Source organism: Schistocerca nitens, chromosome 2 (assembly GCF_023898315.1).
Source record: "Schistocerca nitens isolate TAMUIC-IGC-003100 chromosome 2, iqSchNite1.1, whole genome shotgun sequence".
In the NCBI taxonomy this organism is placed as follows: Eukaryota; Metazoa; Arthropoda; class Insecta; order Orthoptera; family Acrididae; genus Schistocerca; species Schistocerca nitens.
In genome coordinates, this window is record NC_064615.1 from 810,414,017 (window position 1) to 810,434,313 (window position 20,297).

Here is a 20,297-nt window from a genome sequence, read left to right on the forward strand (position 1 = left end):
TAACTCTTTGTTCTCACGAACCGATGAGTGCTACTGACAGGGGATGTAAAATTGATTCCATAGTTTTAGATTTCCAAAAGGCTTTTGACACCATACCTCACAAGAAAATTGTAACTTAATTTGCTTTTCTATGGAGCATCGTTTCAGTTGTATGACTGGATTCGTGATTTCCTACCAGAAAGGTCACAATTCATACCATCTGACGGACAGTCATCGACTAAAACTAAGTAATATCTGGCGTTCCCCAAGAAAGTGTTGTAGGCCCTCTGCTGTTCCTGACCCACATAAACGATTTAGGAGACAATCTGAGTAGCACTGACTGTAAAACCTGGATGTGTGAATAACTGAATTACAGTCTGTGGGAGGCACACGAGGTACTGAGCGGGGTTAAGGACAAAATCGAGGACCTGTGAACAGTCTTTAGAATCAGGCTGGATTCCATTGGAACTGTTGTGCACAGCGACTGTGTTGTAATTAAAATAGGAAGGAAATCAGCAATCAGTTGTGATTCAATTTATAATTTATTGCTGATCTAGATTTCAGCTATAGTGTAGCTATTATCAGTCCCAGATATGTAAGAAACACAAAGGAATGGCATCAAAGTAGATCTATGTCACAGTTGCGCAGAACTGGAGACTCCATAGTAAGTAACATTCCTTATGAAGTGAGTCATATAGCCTCAACAGGCTTTTAAATTCACAAACATAGCTTGAATACAACTAAGTCTGCTGTCTACAGACCTATACAACCAGCCGCAGTATACGACATAGAGGATGAAGAACGTTCGCTACGGCAATTACATCTGTTTAAGACAGTTCAAACAAATTTGGTATGAAAATAAAAGTAGACAAATAACAGTTATAGTAGAATAAAAGTTTTGCGTTAAACAGATGGCACGCTAAAGTAAGACTGAGATAAATACTTACTGGAACAACCCAGTCATCCTCATGTGAAATATGGGGCTTAAAACTATTGTTAAAGCTTTTTTATAAACTTTTACTTGAGACCTTGGTATAAGCAAATCACAGTTATTATTTTTATTCTTAATTTCTTTTACAATGTCTCGTATGAAACACCAAAAACATGCTAACACACTACATAATACAGTCTTGTGAACTATGCGTTATGGCCGTTAAGAGAAAGTAACGTAAATGAAGCTCACTATAAAATTTTACTGACAATTCAGTTAACTATATAATGGCCTGGTTTATACACCCCCTCAAAACGTCAAGAAACATTTTGTGCCATATTTGGAGGCATGGAGCACATGAAGAAGTTGGTGGTACGAATAGTAAGATTTCAGAAGTCGATTACATTATTACACAATCAGCTGCAACAGTTTTCGATGGAAATGAACAAAGACCTTAGAGATTTTATGTATTACTGCAAAGTATGTTGGTTAAGTGACGGTGCATGCATGGGAAGATTTCTCGATTTATAACTCGCTATTGTTGCTTTTATGACGAAAATGGAGTGCAAGAAATTAGACCATCCGGAATGGACTGCAGACCTTGCATCTTAAGTGGACTTGACTGCCCACTGCCCACAGTAAGACATTGCAAGATGAGGAACAACTTATTTCTGATTTGATGTGGATGCATTAAAAAAAAATCACAGTCCAGTTCCCTAAGTTCACTGACGTTAAACAAATTGCGAGCTCTGTAGAATTTATTGTGGCCTTGGCAGAAGTATAGGGGCAGTTTCCTATACGTTTTGAGGACATTGTCAATCTCACATCTGTTTTAGAGCTGATTTCGAGACCGTTTGTCGTTTCGGTCGAAAAGACCTCCGTGCACGTCCAGATGTAACTGATCGATCTGCAGTGTGAGTCCCGTTTTAAAGACGAATCTTTCTGCGTTAAAACTGATGCTGTACGCCATTTTCTTCAGGTACAGTATCCATGTCACCATAATGAGGCTGCAAAAGTGTTACCGTATTTTGATCAACACATGTCTGTGAGAGAACTTTGTTGCGGTTACGAAACTAAATAAGTAACGATTATGCGGGAACCTGAGTGCGAAAATCAGTGAAATCGTCAGCGTCTATCTGTAAGCCAACAATTTGTACCATTATGTATTCACAGCACCAAAAATAAACAGTTAATACTGAAAATTTATTTCAGTTGTGATATCTGTTGTTGAGAAAGATGAAATACGAAATCAAGTCGCATGCAGTGCGACATCATTTCCATCTAATTACGGCGGGATCGCAGTTTGCCCCTCATCCCCCTCCTCCCTCACAGATAGCGTGGGGTGATGGTGGGGGAAATGTGCGGCCAGACTGAGGACTATGGGATTCTTGGCCGTCCCCGACAAACTATAATGTTAACACGATATTTTACTAGATACGCCTAGTGAACCGTAGTAGCTTCCATTTATATAAATTGTCTCCAATTTTATTGAATTTAATTACATAAAGTATAAAAAAACTCATTTATTCTGAAGCTCTTAAGAGGCCATTACAAACAGTAAGAAACTTTCTATAATATTTTACACAAAATATTTTATTAAAGCCTTTTATGACGATATCTCACATTTCACCGCTTTATCGAGTCTCGCTCAAGTAACGTACAATTGTAGTACACTGAGAACGGTAAGTATAATAAAATGTGAATATTTCTATCGCGGCACAGAAACTTCATACACCTACTTCCTTTTCTATTCACTCGCAAAGTCAGTACCGATCTCATAAACAATAACAAAGTTTCTATGAATTGTAAAAAGTGGTTAAATTACTGGACAAGATTTCGCTGAAGACGAAACACTAGCCATTTAGAGAAAAAATATTTAGATACTTTAAATTTTGATTCCGAGACAGGAGATGTTGATGCAGCTATTTACCTTTAGAAGATGCTCCTCTCTTCGGACCTAACAGCCTTCTGGGGTGTCGTCTGACTTTGATGCGTCTGCACTTTTGCTTAAGATCCTCGAAGGAAGCCTTAAATGAAATAATAAAAAACAACTTAAGGGCATATTCGGGAATATACTATAAGCATACGATTTCCTTAGTCGTATCAATATTTATAGAAACATGAAAATTTGTACCATAATTCTCAATAAAATTAATTGTTTCGTTAGCTGAGCATATTTCTTAAATTGTAGACATGCTAAATGTCAATGAGTGTAAGGCATCTCTACATGAATATGCGTATTTTTCATCATTTATAAAGAATCGTCACTTATTGTGTTGTGTAACTGTTTGAGTCAGATTCAGTGAGATGTAGAGTTAGTCACATTACTGCTGCTGTAGAATGAGCAGATAATTTTATGATCAGCGTGCATCTTCAAGTTCAGCATACACCATTTTGCCTGCTTAACGTGACCTGCTTTCTAAGTGGCATCCTGGCACTCACCAATGACGCTAAAGCACAACAGAGTTCTGGCACCTGGTCTGAGGAAGATACCCATCCCTTCCGCATTAACTACTGTTGGCGAAGAGCACAGCAGAGGCTCAGTGTTAAATATCACGACGGCCGGCCATTGTGGCCGAGCGGTTCTAGGCGCTTCAGTCTGGAACTGCGCGACCGCTACGGTCGCAGGTTCGAATCCTGCCTCGGGCATGCATGTGTGTGATGTCCTTAGGTTAGTTAGGTTTAAGTAGTTCTAAGTTCTAGGGGACTGATGACCTCCAATGTTAAATCCCGTAGTGCTCAGAGCCTATCACTACGTGTCATTTCTACAATTACAAAGATAACGTGACGATGTCTCTGACCGAAGACCGTTAAGGAAATGACAGCAAGGGACAGGAAAGGGCACCAGTGTGTATGCCTTGGGGTCTCATTGAACATGCTGAAGAGGCTATTCCAGCAGCCACTGAGGGAACAGGATGCCACCAGCTACAGATTGTGTGCAATCGTTGGAACGAATGATGACTGTCTTCTGCGCTCCGAAGGCATTCTTGGGTCATTCTAGCGGCTGGTAGAGAAGACTGAGTACACCAGCCTTGCACGTGGACTTTTAACGAAGCTCACAATTTGCTGCATTGTCCTCAGAACTGACCGTGGCCCTTTGGTTCTAAGTCGAGTGGACGGATTGAACCAGATACTTCGAAAATTCTGTGACAACCTAGGCTGCGACTTTCTGGACTTGCGCCATGGAGTTGAGAACTGTAGGGTCCCCTAAATAGGTCAGGTGCGCACTACACATTAGAGATTGCTTCTCAGGTAGCTGACTGTGCATGGAGTGTACACAAGGTTTTTTTAGATTGGATGACTCTCAATCCACTCCAGATAACGATGACTGTAGGAAACCCTGAAGTATCAGTGAATCTCGAAATAAATTCCCCCCACAGGTGAGAGTATTAAAATCCTAATCCTGCCGAAGTATTAGTAAGAAAGTGCCAGAGTTTGAAGCGCTCAGGAAAAGCAGTGAAGCTCACACAGTACTAGGTACAGAAAGCTGGTTGAAATCTGAAATTGGTAACAGTCAGATTTTTGGGAAAAATTTAAGTGTATATTGAAAGGATAGGCAAATGGGAAATGGGGATGGTGTATTTGTCGCAGTAGACAAAAAAACTCAAATCCACCGAGACAAAAAGTGAAGCTGCGTGTGAGACTATTTGGACGAGACTCAGTATCAGGGTTAGGCACAAAATGATAACTGGATCCTTCTATCGCCCACCAGACTCATCTCGTGATGTAACCGAAAACTTCAGACAAAATCTCAGTTCATTTGTACATAAGGTCCTCAATCATACTGTAATCATCGGTGGAGACTTTAATCATCCAACAATTAATTGGGTAAATTACAGTTTTGCTAGGGGCGTGATAAGATCCTGTGAAACTTTACTAAATGCCTTCTATGAAAACTGCCTAGAACAGATAGTTAGGAACCCCACTCATTAGATAGAAACACGAGGGTTGACTGAAAAGTAATGCCTCCACCTTCGTAACTGTTCAACAGTTGGCAGCATTGGTACGTGGCAGGTAGTGGTTTGTTCTGTAGCTTCTTCTCTACAGCTCCAGTTGGCGGGAAGCCTTAGCATTGAATAGTTGTGTTGTTACAATGTGAAGTATGGAACCTTGCGCAGACGGTCGGTCAATGCGATTTAAGCAACGTGCACAGTCATTGAATTCTTGACAGCAGAAGGTGACAACCCAAAGGATATTCGTCAGAGAATGAAAGCAGTTTATGGTGGTCGTGTTGATGTGATTACTGTGCGTCGTTGGGCGAGTGATTTTAAAGATGTTGAGGCGGGAACATCTGACCTGCGTGACAAATAAAGAGTTGGACGTCCTGTGACAGCAACCACCGAGTTTCACAAGCAAAATGTTGACAGATTGATTCAGGACGATCGTCGTATCACTCAAAGAGAAATTCCTATTACAATCGGCATTTCACAAGAACGTGTGTGACACATTAATGCTGTACTTGGCCATCGGAATATATGTGCACGATGGATACCCCGGATTCTGGCTCCTGAAATGAAAGCGCACAGACTTGAAATTTGCCAGGAACTCCTCTCGCGTTACGAGAATGAAAGTGACGCCTTTCTCCATTCAATTGTGTCAGGGGACGGAATGTGGGTACACCGTTACGACCCGTAGACGAAACATCAATGGAATATCGACACAAAGACTCGCTCCAGAAAAAGAAATTCAAGACGCAGCCCTCAGCTGCAAAAATCATGGCCACAGTGTTCTAGCCGCAGATGGTGTTATCCATGTTTATTTCCTTTGTCGTGGAACAACAATAAATTCAGAGCGTCACACCACAACGCTGCGAACTGTGAAACGACGGTTAACAAGGGTCCGAAAGGAAAAGGGAAATGTTTTCCTGCAGCATGACAATGCCAAACAACACACTTCAAATGGCACCACAGCAGAACTTCAGAGACTGAATCTCACCACCGTACGGCAAACTCCATACAGTCCAGATTTAGCACCGTCTAGCTTCCATCTGTTCCCGATAGTGAAAAACGATCTGCGGGGACATAATTGTGCTTCTTCTGAAGACGTTGAGAGAACTGTGAGATTGAGGTTGCGGAAACAGTGTCGACTTCTTCCGTGACGGCTTCAGAAAACTTGTGCAACGTTGGCAGAAATGTATCCAACTGGCTTGTGATTATGTGGAAAAGTGAATATTGGTAATTAAAGATCACATTCTAAGGATTATTTATGCGTTTGATTTATTAAAATATTCCCATACAAACCCAATTTACGAAGGTGGAGGCTTTACTTTTCATTCAACCCTCATATATTGGATCTAATGGCAACAAACAGACCTGACCTCTTTGAAAATATCCACCCCGAAACTGATATTAGTCACCATGACGCGGTCGTGCCAGTAATGATTACCAAAGTACAAAGAACAATTAAAACTAGCAGAAAGATATATATGTTCAGTAAACTAGATACAAAATCAGTAGTGCCATATCTTTGAGGAACTTGAAACTTTCAGCACAGGTTAGGAGCATTTAGAGAAACTCTGGCTCAAGTTTAAAAGAATAGTTGACCACACACTGGATAGAATATGTATCCAGCAGAATAGTTAATAATGGGAGGGAACCTGGGCTATAGACAGAGGGATGCTGTAGAAACGCATTTGGCTGTCAAGAGACCAATGCGTGATGCCTTCAGTGACTGCTGTACCAGAATATTGCCAGATGTAAAGACTGTTAAAGGCACCAAATTTAATGTGCAGTCCCTATCGAAAGAGACGGTGACTGAGGGTCTGATAAGACGAATGAAATAAGTGTTAGTGTCAGTGGTGTTGAGAAGCAGCTGAAACCGTTAATCGAAAAAAGCTCCAGGCTTCGGTGTTATCCCTGTCAAATTCTATACTGACTTTTTGGCTCAGTTAGCCTCTCTTCTCGCTATAATCTATCGTAGATCCCTCAAACAAAAATCCGTGGCCAGTTCTTGGGAAAAGGCACGAGTCACACCCGTCTATAAGAAGGGTAGTAGAAGTAATCCACAGAACTACCGTCCAACTTCCCTGATATCGATTTGTTGTAGAATCTTAGAACATATTCCGAGCTCAAACATAATGAGGTATCCTCAGTGCCAACCAGTATGGTTTTCGAAAACATTGATCATGTGAAACCCAACTCGCACTTTTCTCACATGGCATACTGAAAGCTTTGGATCAAGGCAACCAAGTAGATGCAGTGTTTCCGATAGGCATTTTATTCAGCACCGACCCTATGCATATAGTCAAAAGTACGATCACATGGGGCAGCAAGTGAAATTTGAGACTGGACTGAGAATTTTTGGTAGGGAGGACACAGCATGTTATCTTGGATGGAGAGTCATCGTCACATGTAGAAGCAACTGGGGACCCTTGCTGTTGATGTTGTATACTAATGAACTTGATATTAATAGTAAAATCAGGCATTTTGTAGATGATGCAGTTATCTATAATGAAGTACTATCTGAGAGAAGCTGCATAAATATTCAGTCAGATTTGAAAAGATTTCAACATGGTACAGAGACTGGTAACTTGCTCTAAATGCTCAGATATGTAAAATTGTGCATTTCAAAAAACGTAAAAATGTAGTATCCTATGACTATAATATCAGTGAGTCACTGTTGGAATCGGCCAACTCATACAAATACCTTGGTGTAACACTTTGTAGGGACATGAAACTGAATGATCACATAGGTTCAGTAGTGGGTAAAGCAGGCGGTAGACTTTGGTTTATTGATAGAATACTGGGCAAGTGCAATCAGTCTACTAAAGAGATTGCTTACAAATCACCCTAGAATATTGCTCAAGTGTGTGGGACCCGTACAAGATAGGACAAACAGGGAGTATTGAACACATACATGGTCATAGGTTTGTTTAATCCATGGGAGAAAATCACAAAAAAGGACTAAAGGAACTGAAATGACTGACTCTTGAAGACAGACGTAAATTATCCCGAGAAAGTCTGTTAACAAAGTTTCAAGAACCAGCTTTAAATTTTTACTCTAGGGATATACTACAAACCCCTTTGTATCGGTCACACAGGGATCGTGAGAATAAGGTCAGAATTATTACTGCACGCAGAGAGGCATGCAAACAACCATTCTTCCCGTGCTTCGCACGTGAATGGAACGGGAAGAAACCCTAATAACTGGTACAATGGCACGTACCTTCTGCTATGCACCAGACAGTGGTTTGCAGAGTATAGATGTAGATGTAGAAGACGGACGAGTGTAATTAAAAAATAGAGTGGATGGGCGATCTGAAGATATAACTGGATGAATCCAGTAATAGCAATACAATAATGTATAATGTATGTAAATGATACAATGAAATACTCTGGACAAAAAAAGCAGTGTACGGCAAGAAATCTATTACCATCAATACAAAACTACAGCAGCACTACAAAACTGTCATCAGATCAGAATGCCTTTATATTTCAGAATGGATTTCGTTAAATACAGCCAAACAGTTAGGTGAAATAGAAAAGAAGGAAAGGAATAATAATGAGGAGCTTTTCTTTATAGCGGGTACTACAGAAATTAATTTACAAAAAAAGAAGGTGACATTTTCCACTTCTGCCATATTAATTTTATTTATTGAACAAATAAAATTAATTTAGCAAAAGCGGAAAATACCACCTTCCTTTTAATCAGAAAAGTCTTGGGATGTAAATATATGACAGTGGAAAATGAAAATTAAGAAGTAATTAAGAAGTCTATAAAAAAATAGAACGAATACTAGAAACAGTGAGGAAGACAAGAGTCGTATTCTACGACCACCTAAAAAGACTAGATGAAAAATGTACAACAAATAGCAATTTTTTCTTTTTTTGAAAGAAAGCCAAAAACATCAATGACGTTGATCAAAGAAATTACACTATGCCTACGGAAATGGAAATAACGGAGTAAGAAATAAGAGAAAGCGAAAAGCTCAGTACAAAAGTAAAAAAGTTCAAGGGCTTCCAGGAGAGAGCAAAAAGACAGCTGCAATACGGACAGAAGAAAAAAAAACATACGGAAAGAATGAAGAAGTATTGTAAAAAAGGAGCAAAAAAGGGAGACAAATTATTCATATGGTCCCTAGCAGGCTACACCAATAAAAAAAGTACTGCTAGTGCGATCATAATAACTGCAATTTATGTAACCGATATCAACCAAGTGGTCGAAGATATTTCCATCAACAGCAGTATATGGCCGGTAAGGGTTGAAAAAATGGTGGAGTACAGTTGCAAATTACGAGACTATTCGCCATTAGTTTGTCTTAAACCCTTGTCTAGAACTTCACCCTAGTGTCTCATGGAGTGAGAGCACGTCAGCCTATGATGATGACCCGACGGGCGAATGGGTAAGTTAAGTTCAGTGGAAGTCTTGCTGTTACCGAAAATGGCCAGGCTATGTTCTTGTATTGAGTGCGATCCTCTTCTTCCCTTTAACTTCCAAACTAACAACAGAAGCACCCAGACAAGACTACAATCCTACCTCCCGAACCGACCGCCCGGAAGCGAAGCGATCCATCCTGCTCGAGGCACAAAATATCAAGGGCGTTATTGTTTGTTTATCTTTTGTATTTCTCATCCGGAGGAAAGACAAATTCGGTCAAATTGGTATATATTCTATTTCTATTTTCCACTCCATTTTCAATTTCGTACGAGTATACTACGAAAGTCGTTAATTACCTCAAAGGCACAACACATAGTAACGTCGCAAGATGCGCATTTTGCTTGGTCTGTCCATACACTAGAAAAGCAGGTCATCTGCCGGGATGTAAATACAACGAAATTTGGAGATGGGCACATTAAATTGTGATTGTGTTGTTAGTGGAGATAGTTAAGACATTTCCACATCATAGCGCTACAAGAATATTCCACTTTCCCAACCTGCTCTCTAGCATCTTAAGAATGTACCTTCCTAAAACGCATCCTTTTAACAGTTATCGAGCTTCTCCTTTCTTCTAACCAACAGCGTTTACCAACGATACCTTACATTCAACATAAAATTGTCATCAAGCACCCAATCATTTTCTCCCGATTGGCACACTGACACACACAAACCAACACATCCTTCCACCAATACAAATAAACAAGTACTTCATGATCTTCTAACGTAGCCAATCAGCTCTCAGTACCAACCAAAGAATCCCATGCTAACACAAGGCACCCTATCAAATATTAGAAATTATTTTCTTCCCTCTCGAGTTTAAGAATCCTTTCCCTACCTGATCGTTCGTAACATACACATATAACACTATTTCACTATACACTGTACTTTCCTTTGAAATTCTTCATAATCCCCCACCTTTGAAACTCATTCACATAAAATCACTACTTTCGATGATTAACTATCACCGCAACTACATATCATCAATAGTCCTGGTACAGTAAAGCTTCACATAAATAGTTTAGTTGAAAATGTATTTCATATATTTAATATTATCTTATTTTTGTTTAAAATATTAATTTCTGCATTTTTATCGTATTGGAAAACTTGACCGAAAAGCAGCCGTTATTGCGCCGTTGACAGCAGATGAGGTAAAGATAAAAGAATAAAGGAAAAATTCACACTTGAATCCATCTGAATAACTACTAGCGATTACAGGACTGAGTATATTGAAAGAAAACACTGCCTGGATCACTCTATTTATGAGTTCTCCCGACTTTAATAAAATCAGTTTTTTCTTCTCAATTTCTCTGCTTCACCTACCTGCAAAGGTTTGGATGTTTTAACATTAACAACGATGATTTGAAATTGGACAAATATTGTTGTTGCAATAGCAATTTTTGTTTTTGCCTCAATTACTAGTTTCTTTTGTTTTTTGAATATTCATTCATTTTCTATGGATGCCTGTCGTCTGATGTTAGATCATGTTTTTAGGAAGATGGTGGGAACTTGTGAAAATCATTTATCTGCGTAGGCTGTGCAATTTTTTTCTTTTAAGCTGAATATAGGACAGATCATTTTCACAAAAGAAGACCCTCATCTTATACAAAAAAAATTAACAACCTATACAGCAGAAGGTTTTATTCTAATTATCACAACTTCGTTAAAAACACCGTGTTATTGCAGTTGACACGAGCCCGAAGCAGAAGGAAAGGATGTTGTACAAACCCAAGGGTACTAGAATTAAGCTAAAAGAGAAACACCCAAACAGTAACTACAAAAATACTTAGGCCTAAGTTTCTATTATCGTGAACCTACTAAACATGATACAGATATGGTGAAATATCTATGGAGAAGGAAAATGAGAAAGTATTTTTGTTTTACCATACTAAACGGAACACAGTAGTTACCACATTTCTGCAATCATGACTACCAGGAAGCACTTCAGTCAGAAGATGACTGATGCCTCGGTGTTTCGCAGCGATGACGTCGTGCCGGCCGGTGTGACCGTGCGGTTCTAGGCGTTTCAATATGAAACCGCGCGACCGCTACGGTCGCAGGTTCGAATACTGCCTCTGGCATGGATGTGTGTGATGTCCTTAGGTTAGTTAGGTTTAAGTAGTTCTAAGTTCTAGGGGACTGATGACCTCAGATGTTAAGTCCCATAGTGCTCAGAGCCATTTGAACCATTTGATGACGTCGTGTAAAGCGACAATGACTCATGTCGACACATTTTATGCTTGCAGCTGTCTGTGAAGAATATTTATCATACTACCTCATAACTTATACACGAAATTTTATGTATTCATGCTTGCGTGAATAGATCATCGGCTTTCTGATTGCCGTTGTGTTAGATGCACGCTCCATTTCAGGTAGGTCTAAATATATAGTACCTTCGTAGCATAATGTTTGGCTTACAAGGCTTCAGAGCCTTTTTATGGCAAGGTCGGTACCATTTCATTGCTTTTCTCGACGTTTAACGTCCACCTGGCCCGCTGTAGGAAAACCTACAGGTTAACGTCGAATCTGGCCGTGGCAACTATGAAACAAATCTCTTCTGCTATGAAACAAATCTCTTGTACTGGAAGCTCTTTGCTTTCTGTATTTTGGGAAGTGATAGTATGGACCAAAACAAGAAAAAAGTCCAGTGAACATGTGTTCTAAAATGCATACGTTAAAAGTTACGAGCACTTGGTCATTAGAAAAGTTGTATTTCAAAGTAGCGAAGATGAACAGGCGCTCATAGCTCTTAAGGTACGCATTTTAGAGCCCATGTTAACTGGAGAGTTTTTTCTAGTTTTTGTCCATACTACCACTTCCAAAAATATGGAAAGCAAAGCACTTGCAGTAGAAGAGATTTGATTCACAGTATCGAAGATCAAGAATTGCTCATAGCCCTTAAGGTATCTGTTTTAGAGCCCGTGTTTCCTTTTTTGTTTCGAATGATCATTTCTGTCATATCCCTGAGTATTGACCACCACTTCTGAAACACTCTGTATATCCACATATTGCAGCTAAGTACTACTCGTGAAAATTTCCTTCACACCCAGGATCCGAAACTACTATTTCCGGTTAGAACATATACACAGTAGCGCCCGCTAACTGCTCAGACCACTGGGTATCGTATAAAGCGGAATTTATTGGCATAACTAAAAGCACCCCGGTCGAACACACAGCACCATTCACAGAGATACGTAAGAGAGAGACTAATTTTGATTGTTAAACAACACACGTAGAAATACTTCTTCCTCCATCGATTTGTGTGTCGCTATTACATAGAATCGAGCCAAGTGATTGAGTGGTAAGACAAAGGCCTCTCACTCGGGATGACGGCAATTCAGATCCCCATCTGGCCGTTAGGATTTAAGGTTTCAATGGGCTCCTTTCAACTGCTTAAGGTGAATGCCTCGATAGTTCCAGTGAAAAGACTCGGCCGATTTCCTTCCACCTAGTCTCCTAGTCGAGCATTTGCACTGTCTCTAATGATCTGGTTATTGACGAGATGTTCAACCATAATTTTCTTCAAGCTGTGCTCCACAGCTTTGATAAAACATGTTTTTCATGTATCATCATAAAACTGTTTCAGCTAGGTTCCACTATTTCGTCATCATCGGGCAGACTTAAAAGCTCAATTAACCCAGTCAACGAACACCCAAACACGTCGAATAGAGGAAAAAAACTCATGCACTCACAAATTTTTGTACAGTGGTAGGGGGATTATCTTGAACAATATACTAAAAATCCTGACCGGTGAGGTGTGTGTGTTCACTTTATATGTTTCTCTTGAATAACTCAAAATCAGGGGCTTTTGGCGAAAATATTCTCCGTAAAAAATTAAACTACATTAAATTTCCCGCAAAAGGGCTCCATTCATTTTTTTCTCTAGGACTAACAGTTTCTACGTTGTAGGGCATGGAAAACTCGCGTACTATTAAAAATGTTTTAATGGTATAAAATTAACGTATATTGTTAAATAAAGTAGGTTAGAAACAAATATTAAATTTTTGTGCCATATCTAAGTGCCGTAGAACCGCATTAAGGGATAAATCGTGTTCTGGGCTGTAACAGGTTGGGAAGGAGGAGGGGAGGCGTGGAGGTTAGAAGCGCTAGGAGGTACGTCGCCAGATTATGGTCATGCACTTCCCTCCTGCATAGGTCTGCAAAATGAAGAGCGAGCAGGCGATTCTCCACTCTCTCTACCCCATTTCATTACAAAAAGCTACTAAGCTATTTCAGAAAGCTGTATAGACCCTTTCGCAGCTCTCCTTATGAATGGCAACACAGTCCGGAGACACTCATGGGAGGGGGTGTTTATTTTCTACACAATCTGTTAACGCTACATTGAATACTGATATGAGTTGCAAATTACACTGATGGAAGGGAAACACATGGACTGATTCCATGTAAATCTCTGCACACTGTTTTACGCTACTAGAGAGGAAACTGATTCTTAGTCATCCTGTGCGGCAATTGTAACGTTCTTCCGGGAAAGGCGACTTCCTCCACCATGAACGCTGCTTGCTTTACGCTTTACAAACAGACAACAGATTACAACCCCCCCCCCCCCCCCCCTCATCTCAAGACATTTCCTGTCCAGTTATCTTATATAGGTAGATAGAATAATTCCACTGAGCTGGAGCTGGAATTATTTTCGTTTTATTGAGTGCGTTCTTAAAGTTGTTAAGTGAACTTTTATGTAAAATACGTTGCTATAAACATTGGATGACAAGTGCTTTATTTGTAATTGTGATGTCAGCAACCTATGTAGTGTTGATAGGAAAAGGATCGTATTAATAAATGTGGCACTTGTCTGTCGTTGACAGTAAATTATGACGCCATTGTAACCGTGCTGTATTCACTACGTGGTGAATTAATGAACCAGATAGTTACTGCAATTCTGTCATCATTAATTGTGTTGCTAGTAGACTCCATAAATCTCTTCCATTCAGGAATTTCTGACACTTGTGGAATGGGCTACACTGAGTGGAACCTCTTACCTCACTCTCACAGAATATCTTGCAAGGTGGGTGTCAATATGTCTGATGAAACAGGGCGATTACGTTAAAAACAAAAACAATTATCTGCTGTAATACTTTGATTGACTTATGTTGAAATAGGACCTAGATGGCCTACTTATGTGGTAGAGTGAGCGAATTTGAGCCTCTCGGATTCTCCAAATGTTTGGAAAGTGAAACTTGGGGTGACGCATTTGATACACCTCATGCTGTGGAAACTATTCCAGCCATTGACAGTAGAGATACAGTATACATATGGCTAGCATATTAAACTTAGGACAAACACTTCAAGATCTAGAGTTTTTTCATGATAGCTCTCTTAACAACAGTAAACAAGTACTCTATAAGCTGAAAATACACTGAAGAGCCAAAAATCCGGTACACCTGCATAATATCGTGTAGCTTTCCCGCGAGCGCACAGAATTCTCGCAACACGACGAGACATGGACTCGATTAATGTCTGAAGCAGAACTGGATGAAATTGACACCATCAGTCCTGCATGGCTCTCCATAAATCCGTAAGAGTACGAGAGGTGGAGATCTCTTCTGAACAGCACGTTGCAAGGCACCCAAATATGCTCAGTAATGTTCATGTCTGGGGAATTTGGTGGTCAGCGGAAATGTTTAAACTCAGAAGAGTGTTCCTGGAGCCACTCTGAGGCAATTCTGAATGTGTGGTGAGTCGCTTTGTCCTACTGGAACTGCCCAAGTCCGTCGGAATGCACAATGGACATAAATGGGTGCAGGTGATCAAACACGATCCTTACGTATTTCTCACCTGTCAGAGTCGTATCTAGATGTGTCAGAGGTCCCATATCACTCCAGCTGCATACGCCCTACACCATTACAGAGCCTCCAGCAGCTTTAACCGTCCTCTGTTGACATGCAGGGTTCATGGATTCACGAGGTTGTCTCCATACCTGTAGACGTCCATCCGCTCGCTTCAATTTGAAAAGAGAGTCGTCCAACCAAGCAACATGTTTCCAGTCAGCAGCAGTCCAATGTCGGTGTTGACGGGCCCAAGCGAGGCATAAAGCTTTGTGTAGTGCAGTCATCTGCGGTACACGAGTGGGCCTTCTATCAGTAAACCATATCACCTATTGTAAGTAGTGTCAACGAAATTGGTGGAAAACGAACACCTCCGAACATGTGTGCACACTACATCGGCATTAATTCATAAGGCAAGCTGTGGCATGGTTCACATGACTTTATAGTTGCTTTTTGTGATGTAGTGTGGTTGAGAGAGTGGAGGATCGCCTGCTTGCTCTTCAGTTTGCAGAGCTAAGGAGGGAAGTGCATGACCACAATCTGACGACCTACCTTCCCTAGCGCCTCTAACCTCTGTGGTGTCGGCACCTGTCCGGTCGGCTGCACTTTCAAATACGCGCCTCCTGTTATGCCAACGCGTTTCCTACAGCCGCCACCACGGCACGAGAGGGCTGCCACGAACTGTTACGCCGCTGCCAAAAAGATACAAGCATTCGCTCTCCGGAACACCAGCGGCAAGTGTATGTCAGTTCGAATATTCATGTACTGGGTCCTTTTTGTGTGGCTGTCAGTTGAATAGCACTTACAGACTTTCATAGTGACTAGTGATCGACAATTTCTGAATAAACATTTTACTGAAAAGTGACAGATTTATAAATCTAGGTGTCTGTAAATATTTTTCACTCAAATACAGAGTGTTTATAAATGAATATCGGGGTTTTAACGGTTTATAATATTTATTATATTTAACTTACAGTTATAAATGATATGTCAAATGAAAGAGCAACTCAAACAGTTTTACCAAGAACCTTATAAATGTTCAATGTGAGCACCATCTGTCACACGGCACACATCAATTCTACAGCCCAAGCGCTGGATACGCCGCAAGGGGCCCTATGACAAGGCTTGCTTTGCAAGGCCTCCACATTCACCCGACCTAACGCCATGCGATTTTTTCCTTTGGTGCTTCATCAAGGATCGTGTGTAAGTGCCTCCGCTACCAGCAGACCTCCCTGAATTAAGAAACTGGATTGAAGCAGCTGTTGCTACAAACACTGAAGACACACTTATCAAAGTTTGGGAAGATCTCCGCTATAGACTTCATGTGTGCCGTGTGACAAATGGTGCTCGCATTGAACATTTATAAGGTTCTTGGTAAAACTGTTTGAGTTGCTCTTTCATTAGACATATTATTTATAACTGTAAGTTTAATTTAATAAATATTATAAAGCGTTAAAACCACGATATTCGTTTATAAACACCCTGTATACTGTTAGCAACTGACGCTGCTGCTTCAGCAACAAAGCAATGCATTATTTTTTCTATTTGATATTAATTGGATTCAAATGGTTCAAATGGCTCTGAGCACTATGCGACTTAACTTCTGAGGTCATCAGTCGCCTAGAACTTAGAACTAATTAAACCTAACAAACCTAAGGACATCACACACATCCATGCCCGAGGCAGGATTCGAACCTGCCACCGTAGCGGTCGCTCGGTTCCAGACTGTAGCGCCTAGAACCGCACGACCACTCCAGCCGGCGATATTAATTGGGAATGAATTAATATCTGAATTCTCTGTTCATAAGCAGCATATGTTCCTAATTCGTATATCCACTAAGGATCCATAAAGACTTAACCGACTGGCTACAAGCAAAAGGAAAGTGGAACAAGGAGCTTTGAACACTAGAGCAGGACAATGTTTTCCTTTATATTGAATTCCTGTGTGTGTGTGTGTGTGTGTGTGTGTATTAAGTTCTAAGACATAAGTTGAAATATTTAAGTTGAGATATTTAAGGAATCACGGCGAATCCGGTAGAGGGAGCAACGTCTAAGTGCTGAGAAGCGTCTAACATCTCTTGTTTAGTTTCAGAGTCAACAGCTATCAGAACTGAAGTTAGCAGTCTTTTGCCTCGTACAAGCGCAAGCAGCCCAGCACCAAAAGTGCCTGAAGCTGCAGAAGGAGTTCAGCTGCCACCACCGCCCTTCCGACATTTCGATGAGAAGAAGGAAACATGGAAATAATACATGGCACAGCTGCATCAACATTTCGACGGTACAAAATCACAGGTGAATCACGTCGTGCATTTTTCATTCATGTGTACAAGCGTACACCGACCATCATTTAGTGAAATGGTTTCCCCTCAGTGAGCCCCAAACCCAGCGCTACGAGGTCATAATTGCAAGATTAGACGAATTTTTTGAGCGTCAATACATGTTGCTGCTGTACAGTATAAATTTTTCCGCACGCAACGTCGTAGTCATCAGTCCTATACAGAATACATTGTGGAGTTGCAGGGCATATCTATAGACTCTAAATTCAATTGTGTCTGTGGCGCAACGTATCAGGATGAAACGCTTCGTGATGCTGTTGTTCAGAATCTATCAGGTCAGAGATTGAGGGCCGAAATTCTGAAGCATCGCAACTCTAGCTTCAGTGAAGTGCTTAAGTTATCGATGAACGCGAAGTTAAAGATTTAGCAGAGCAAGATTTCTTTCTGGCAGTTATCGCTTCCCTTGAGACAGACAACCCGTGCCCCAGCCACAGACCGGGCCGCAGCACTCACAAGTCAACAACGTGTAAACAAGGCCGGGCACACTGCATACAGCGTTTGCCGTGCCGTCGCAACGCTAATTACACTACCCCAGCTCCGCGCAAAGTGAAGTATTGTGTAAAATGTTATGTCACCCAAATCGGAAGAATTGCTCCTTCAGACAAGCTGAATGCAATTTTTGTCATTACATGAGACGTACAAAAACGGACTGCCAGCGAAACACTAGAAAGCTCTCCTCTGTTTCACACGGGAATAAAGCTAAGCAGGTACAGATGGAAATCAACGTCATTTCATGTTCGGATTCTGCGCCGCCTCCTGCTTAACGACCAGACAAGCGAAACGGTGCAGAAAACGCACTCGAGCGCATTGAATGCGAATACCACACACTTTAAAAAGGCTCTCCCAATCTCGAAATTCACGAAAGCGCTGCTCTAGTGCGTGGGTGGAATCTGAGAACAGTTTTTCACAACACGAAATGGACAACTGTATTCAGAAAACACACCGCAAAGTGTGGATCACGCTGAAAATTTGTGGCCACTCACCGGCCGGAGTGGCCGAGCGGTTCAAGGCGCTACAGTCTGGAACCGCGCGACCGCTACGGTCGCAGGTTCGAATCCTGCCTCGGGCATGGATGTGTGTGATGTTCTTAGGTTAGTTAGGTTTAAGTAGTTCTAAGTTCTAGGCGACTGATGACCTCAGAAGTTAAGTCCCATAGTGCTCAGAGCCATTTTGTCGCCAGTCAGCGCCTTCTCCACTAGATACCAGAAATTCTGCCACGTTGATTAACCTAGCTAAGCATGAAAAAAATTGACCAACCACCTTTGCAAACATCAAGTTTGCTTCTCACTGCCTACAACGGCGACAGCATTTCATTGCTTGGAACGTACCGCTTACATGCAAAATACAAAAACACAACCAAGGCAGTCCCTTCCACTGTATTCCGCTCAAGCACAAGCCCACATATTTTCGGTATGCATGCATTTGATTCCTTCGGATTAGATGTACGGGACAATGTGTATTCCATTGACACAAAACCTTCTCGTACCGCAATTCAGCAACTTTATGACAAGTATCAACATTTATTCGAAGATACTCTAGGATGTGCAAAAGATTTTCAGGCTCACATTACGCTGCAAGCTAAGGCACAACCATAATTTTACCGTGCACATCCTGTGCCGCATGCATTATGCGACGACGTCGCTAGTACTAGCGTAATGGGGAACTCCGTGCAGTTTTGTTATCAAATTGATATGAAAATTAATTAAATTGATCAATTACCCCTAACCACTCTCAACCCTACCTCCGGATGACGTTAAGTGTTTTTCTGAGCAGACACGTGGGCCAAGCCTCCTCCCCAGTCCCCACCCTACCACTACCCCAAACAATCCTATTCGTGGGAATTTCGAATTTTGGAAGGAATTTCGAATTTTGGCGGGAATTTCGAATTTTGGTGGGAATTTCTTTGTCCAAGGGCGGTGCTAACGTCGCACTCCACCCCCCCCCCCCTCCCCCAACCGGGAACTGGCGGGAGATTAAAAATGGCGGTACTCTTTGCGGCATTCGAAACCTGGTCATTCTGGAAGGAAAGCCCAAGCGCATCCCGAACACATGGAAAATGCCTAAATGCGGGAGAGGAAGTTAGGTTAGTGTACTTTATTTATTTTGACTTGGAAACTAACGTAAAGATCGACCCTAATTACATAACTATATCCAAAACGCTACACAAGGACTGCCTAGAATCGCAAAACAGCTCAAAAATTGGAGATGCCATACAACTGGGGTCTCAAAATGGTTCAAATGGCTCTGAGCACTATGGGACTTAACATCTGAGTTCATCAGTCCCCTAGTACTTAGAACTACTTAAACCTAACTAACCTAAGGACTTCACACACATCCATGCCCGAGGCAGGATTCGAACCTTCGACCGTAGCGGTCGCGCGGTTTCAGACTGAAGCGCATAGAACCGCTCGGCCACAGAAGCCGGCAACTGGGGCTATCCTACTGGAAGAAAATTTCACAGTACCACTGGAAAGTTGTGACAGACAAACTCTACCCTTCATCTACAAGCTGGGCGGGAAAAAGGCTGAGGTGTAAGGTAGTTCTTTATTCTTTTTGGCGCGAAATATGTTCAACTGATGAGTTGCTAGTGCTGGACTGAGAGGAACTTAATAAGTGTATAACCCGTAAGCATACAGCTGACGACAGTATCTATTGTTGTTTAGCATCAGAGTTCACTACAGATGCCTTCTCAAAATCCACCCTGCAGCCCAGGTAACTGAAGACAATGCACACTAGAACAACTGATGGAAAAAATGCATCACTGTTCTAATCACACTTCCAAATCGTCGTGAAAAAAACCAGCACTCGTAATGTACAGGTCATAGTGGAAGACATGTACTGGGGATAATCGTTGTCCCAAAATACTGCAGAGGGGGCGGTAGTTGAACATGTGTTCTC

General features: G+C 41.3%; 1 protein-coding gene across 1 annotated transcript in view; it reads right to left on the reverse strand.

The window, feature by feature from the left end:
* LOC126235351 (uncharacterized) overlaps window positions 1-20,297 on the reverse strand; it is a 178,396-nt gene that overhangs the window by 43,685 nt on the left and 114,414 nt on the right. The window contains exon 4 of the mRNA XM_049944074.1: window positions 2,841-2,937. Coding sequence (XP_049800031.1) covers window positions 2,841-2,937 — 97 coding nt within the window. The remainder of the gene's footprint in view (window positions 1-2,840; window positions 2,938-20,297) is intronic.